The sequence below is a fragment of the Nothobranchius furzeri genome, chromosome 12 (genome assembly GCF_043380555.1).
Source record: "Nothobranchius furzeri strain GRZ-AD chromosome 12, NfurGRZ-RIMD1, whole genome shotgun sequence".
Lineage (NCBI taxonomy): Eukaryota > Metazoa > Chordata > Actinopteri > Cyprinodontiformes > Nothobranchiidae > Nothobranchius > Nothobranchius furzeri.
The window spans coordinates 26,059,868-26,065,867 of record NC_091752.1 but is presented as its reverse complement, the minus strand read 5'-3'; the positions used below and the strand labels follow the sequence as shown (position 1 = coordinate 26,065,867).

The 6,000-nt window shown below is 40.7% G+C and overlaps 1 protein-coding gene across 2 annotated transcripts in view; it reads left to right on the top strand.

Annotated features, from left to right (window-relative positions):
* Positions 1–1,930: 1,930 nt before the first annotated feature.
* The window catches only part of srbd1 (S1 RNA binding domain 1), an 88,528-nt gene continuing 84,458 nt past the window's right edge, over positions 1,931–6,000 (top strand). For both annotated transcript variants that reach the window (XM_015944626.3, XM_070541972.1), the window contains exons 1-6: positions 1,931–2,027; positions 2,914–2,987; positions 3,152–3,536; positions 3,639–3,851; positions 4,029–4,195; positions 5,414–5,531. In XM_015944626.3, coding sequence (XP_015800112.3) covers positions 2,914–2,987; positions 3,152–3,536; positions 3,639–3,851; positions 4,029–4,195; positions 5,414–5,531 — 957 coding nt within the window. In that variant the 5' untranslated portion in view covers positions 1,931–2,027. The remainder of the gene's footprint in view (positions 2,028–2,913; positions 2,988–3,151; positions 3,537–3,638; positions 3,852–4,028; positions 4,196–5,413; positions 5,532–6,000) is intronic.

Sequence of the window (6,000 nt, the reverse complement as noted above, 5' to 3'; positions counted from 1 at the left end):
GTTGATCCTCTTCGTGTGAAAGATCACTTGTTGCTTTCTGTTCCATTTGCACAAACTGAAGTTGGCAAAGAGCTTTTGTCTACTCAGCACCACTGGTTTGGGACACACCAGGACCACAGAGAAAGTTAAAGTGCTTTTCTACTAAAACTCAAAGTCTTTGAGGCTGACATCCGTTTCATTTAAATTTAATGTAACTGTAACCTTGTTTTGGTCCTTGTTGCTGCCTATCTTGACTGGGTCTCCCTTGAAAAATTGGTCATTTAATCTCAAAAAGATCTTCCTGGTTAAATAAAATCAAGTAAAATGCTTTATTGTCAAATTTAAACAGGCTTACATGGATGTGATGAGGCTGTGGACGAGGATAACGGTAGTGTGATGAGTAAGTGATGGACAGAGACGGGAGATGTTACCCAAATGAAAGTATGCAGACCGGGTCATATTTTTGATGTGAGATTAAAAAGAACGTGTGCTGTCGAGGATGACACCCAGGCTCTTAACATGAGAAGAGGGAACAACTGTTGAATTGTCAGCAGGGATGGGGAAACTGTTAGATTTTGAGAGAATATGAGGTGTGCCTACCAGGACGACATCAGTTTTAGAACTGTTCAGTTTGAGGAAGTTGGAATTGAACCAAGAATGAAGACAGAGGGTAAGGGAGGAAGGTGGAAGTGAAGGGTTTGGTAGAGAGGTAGAGCTGGGTGTCATCTGCATAACAATGAAAATTCATGTTGTATTTCTCAAAAATGTATCCTAATGGGAGAAGGTAAATGATGAATAGAAGGGGCCTGTAAATGTTAAATGGCCTGTAATTTATATAGCGCCTTCCAGCATCCTAGAACCCCCCAAAGGCGCTTTACAACACATTCATGCCTTCACACACACATTCACACCCTGGTGGTGATGAGCTTGTAGCCCCAACTGCCCTGGGGCACACTGACAGAGAGGAGTCTGACGTGCACAGGCGCCACCAGTCTTTCCGTCCACCACCAGCAGGCAAGGCGGATTAAGTGTCTTGCCCAAGGACACAATAGTGACAGACTGGGCAGGGCTCGATCCTACAACCTGTGCCACCGTCGCCCCAGAAGGGGCCACCAGCAGCAGCAGGGAAAATATTGGATTTACTTTATATGACTTTAGTTGAACAACTTGTGTGTACACCAAAAGTGCATTTCCTCCTGTGGGTTCTTTTTTGGCTAACAAATTTTGCTCTACTTTTTTGACATTTTATTGTGGGTGGCGAACCAAAAAGTTCTGTAACAAATGCTGCAATTCCATTAGTACCATTGTAATACAGGTATAAATAATTTTATAAAGGATTCCTGTAGTTACTTCTTGTCTGTAATACTGATATTGGCAAAAGGACAAAAACAAAGATTAGGATTTACTTTTTTGTGACATTATAGAAAAAGCAAAACCTGCATCAACACCAACAAAAATGCTGTCTTAATTGTGTTTTTATCTAAATAAGAGAAAAATATTGTTAGAGAGCTCTGCTGTTGCTTCTGTGAGTGTGCCCCAGGGCAGCTGTGGAAGCGATGTAGCTCATCACCATCAGTGTGTGTGAATGGATTAATGATTTCCTGTAGCGTAAAGCGCTCTGAAGTCCACTGACTCAAAAAAAGTGCGCTACAGGTACAAGTACAGGTTCATGTACAAGTACATGACTGCAACCTCCTCCTTCTTAATTCTCCCAAGAGGACAAAAACAAAATTTAGGATATGTTTTTTCTTTATTTCATTGAGCTAAGGAGGCTACAGTATTCTCTTCTATATAGTTTAACAGAACCAACGTGTAGTTCCAGTGTGAGAGTTGGCCGCCCTGAGTTTATTTTATCAACCAGTAAACAGCAATCTTCATACCACATACATCACAGTAGGGGGCGATGTTCACGCTCCTAAAGGTTCTGGCCCTTTAAGGGTTTTGCGTGTTCTGATTGGTTAGCCGCCAAACGTTGCCGGAAGTTGTCCACCGTTTACGAATCAAACGGGCTGAACACGAATGATACCATCAAAAACAACGTTTTAAAGGTATTACTGTCATTTAAGGTTTCATAGTGTGCGAAAAAAAGAGGTGCCTTAAATGAAAACGTCTAATGCCTGTCTTATGAACATTGGTAGCGTCGTGACAAAGCGGCAAATTTGAAACTCGGGCTAACCTCAGTTTGGTAAGATAGCTTCTGTTAGCTGAAGAGACAAATTCATATATGTTCTGGAAGGTATATGTTTTATGACTTAATTAATATGAATATTTAGGCGTAAACAAGCAAATAAATCTTTTTTTTTGGAGGGGGGCACAAATGGCGGTGTGCGTGAATTTAGCATCTAGCCTCTCCTAGTGTATCCATTTGTCCATGCTTTTGTGGCTTTTTCTTATGACGTGTATCAGGCAGCACATAGAGCCGCTCGGAAGCAGGAAAAAGGCTGCAGAGGTGGCCCTACGTATCCTGCTGACTAACAAAGCCCTCCGGACAATCACACAGTTCTGAAAAACTCTTCTCCACCACTGACACTGCTAACAGTTGTACGACATCCCAAAGGACTGTTCCCATCCTCACTAACTAAAGACCTGTTACACTCTGGCAAACGTTTCAGATCCATCAAATCAAAATCTTTCTGGCTCAATAACAGTTTCTTCCTCTCTGCAGGTACAAATATACATCCACATAGTTTTCATCTTATGTCAATTGAATATAAACACATTTACTGCATTGTTCGTGCCACATGCCTGAAATAACCTGCCTGGTATTTTCAACTGCTTTTGCACGTAGTCGTGTGCTTGTACAATTTTTTCAGATTGCACCTCATAGGAGACGTACTCATCATTTCATTGTACAGTTTCACCGTACAGTGACAGTAGGCATTTATTTATGTAGGTTAAACGTTAATGCTAACCAACCTTCATCTTTTTTAACAGATGATGCGAAGACCCAGAGCAACAACTGCCAAAGTCTCAAACTACGAGGAAAATGAAACTATGGACTCTGAGCGGTGAGTTCAGTTTCTTTTTAATAGCAATCATTTTCTTAACCACACTGTTTTAGTTTAACAGTTGTGTTCAAGGACATGAATTGCTTTCTATTATACTCAAAATATTGAAAAGCATAAAACGATTTTCTTGTCAAAAGCAATGTTTTTATCTGCTTTTCCATCAGCTCTTTTTCTGAGGCAGTGAGTAGCGATGAGGACATGGAGGAGTGGAGGCCACCAGAGGCAAAAACTTCCAGTAAGAGAGCCAGAGGCCCTGCAGCTGGTGTAAAGAAACCAGCTGCCACAAGGACTGCCAAACCAAAAGTTCCCAAAGAACCTAAAGTCCATAAAGCATCTGGAGTTCCCAAGCCAAGGGCAACACGGAAACCTGCCGCAGAGGGAAAACCCCCGGTCTCTAGAAATCCCAAGAACGCTGCTGTACCTGGAACGGCTACAACAAAGAGGAAAATAAGTGAGTGTGATTTTGAAGAAAACAAACGAATGAGGATGACCGAGTCAGAAGAAGTGAAGGCTCACAAGGACGACACTAATATCAGATTGAAGGAGGAGGTATGTCTGACTGGTATAGATTATTGCTAGACTGCTTCTGGATTGATTCTGTTGGATTGGATCTTTTGGACTCTTCCTTAACAAAGAGGTTTTCCCCCCCAGAGAGTGTCATTTACTGTGTCGGAAGCAAACCAGACCGACAACTGGGCAGGTGAAGGGTCGTCACAAGCTGGGCTTCAGGTAAAAAAAGAGGAAGCTGAGGAGGAGGATTTCCGTTTTGATGAGCCTTGCCTTAAGGAACAGAGTGCTGCTTTACCAGGACCCAAAGCACTATCGCTGATGAATGACCTTGGTATGCTGTGGGACTTGAAAGAGGTATGGATTCAGTATTAATCATTATAATGCTTAGAAAGAACTAAGGCAGAAAAGAGATTGTATTCACAATTCTGCCTTTAATAATGTGATAAGTATTTTCTTTTAATAAATAAATGATGTTTTCTGTTTATAATGTGTTTTTACTGTCTGTCTGACTTTTCCTGATATTCCCCTCAGCTGCTCTCCACCATGACAGGTGTAAATAAATGGGTGTGTGTGAATATCGTTACGTTGCTCCATGAGGAAAACACGATTCCCTTCATCGTTCGCTACCGTAAAGAGATGATAAACCACCTGGATGCTGATGCTGTCCGAGATGTCCAGATGGTATATGACGAGTTGTGGTAAGCAATATTTCTACCGTGTGACTACAGATACGGACATTTGACCCTAAACAGTTTTCGATTGTACAGGGCATTCAGAAAGTATTCACAGCTTTTGCTCAGTACTTTGTTGATGCATCTTTGGCAGTATTTACAGCCTCAAGCCTTTTTGAGTATTACACCACAAGCTCGGCACACCAATATTTGGGTTGTTTCACTCGTTTCTCTTTGCAGCACCTCTCAAAACGTCATCAGGCTGTATGAGAAACGTCGGCGTAGTCGTTTTAGGATTGCTCCAGAAATGTGCTATAATCATTCATGTCTGGGCTCTGGCTGGGCCACTCAGGGACGTTCACAGAGGCATCCTTAAGACATTCCTTTGATATCTTGGGACCTTCAAAGCAGCAGAATTTTTTTCTGTAACCTTACTCAGATTTGTGCCTTGGGACATTTCTGTCTCTGAGGTCTGCTGATGATTCCTTTCACATGCACTGTCAGCTGTGGGATCTTATTTAGACAGGTGTTTATTTTTTCCAAATCTTGTCCAACCAACTGAATTTACCACAGGTGGACTCCAGGTAAGCTGCAGAAACATCTCAATGAGGATCAGTGGAAACAGGAAGCACCTGAGGCCACAGTAGCTCAGCAAGTAGAGTGGGTTGTTCGGTAATTGGAGGGTTGCCAGATCCAGATCAATCCTCATCTGTCGTGATCAGGCTGCCCCAGGGCGGCTGTGGCTACGAAGTAGTTTACCATCACACAGTAGTGAGTGCATGAATAATGGGAAGAGCTTTGGGTGACGTGAAACGTGTTATTTAAATCTAATCCATTGTTTTTATTAATAATAATTTTGAGCTTCATGGAAACAGCTGTAAATACTTATGTACATATGATTTCTCAGTTGTTTTTATTGTTTTGAAAGAGCAAATATCTAAAAGAAAAACCCAACTTTTTCCCATCATCAGTTTAATTTTGAGGGAAAAATATATTCAATCCATTTTGGAATTAAAAGAACGATGTGCTGTGAGTACTTTCAGGATGCTGTTTTTATTGGCCACTAGGTGGCGGTAGTGGTCAAGTTTAGTGTCTGTTTTGGATTAGCAGCATTTTATATAAGATTAGATAAGAACAACTTTATTTATCCCGAGGGAAATTCTTGTGTCGTGTACATGCTCAAAGCAGGGCTCTGTATATTTCTGTTGCTCATTTTTAAATAAGTGTTTCATTTGTTTGTGTCAGTTCTGTGGCTAAGAAGACCCAATCTGTGATTCGCACCCTGAAGAAGGACGGTGTTTTGACACCCGAGTTAGAAAACAGCCTCAGGAGCTGTCGATCTGCTGATGAACTGGATCATGTGGTCAGAGTTGCATTTATTACCAAAATATCAGTTTAACGACTCTGTGTAATTCACAGATATTTGTTATTTATTTATTTATATATTTTTTCTGTTTTGTTTTCAGAATCCACATTTTATTATCTAAAAAAATTATTCCAAAATATAATATTTTTGGGGGGAAAAAATAAGTTGCAACACACCTGTTTTATGTTTAGAGTGAACACTTGCTGATTCAGTGCTGACCCCAAAAAGGACAGCTAAACTTAAACTGCATTCAATTCAGATATACCCACGTTTTTATTATTTTTTTACAAAAATGGACGAGGGTGTTACATTTTATACAGATGACGCCCTTTAAAGTGATAAAGAAATACATTTTTGAGTTCTACTTTGTTTTAGTTGGCAACAAATATAAATTCACACAAGGAAACAAAAGCGTGACTTAAAAGTAAAAAGACATTGTAAATGGAGATTGGGTGAGATTGCAGCA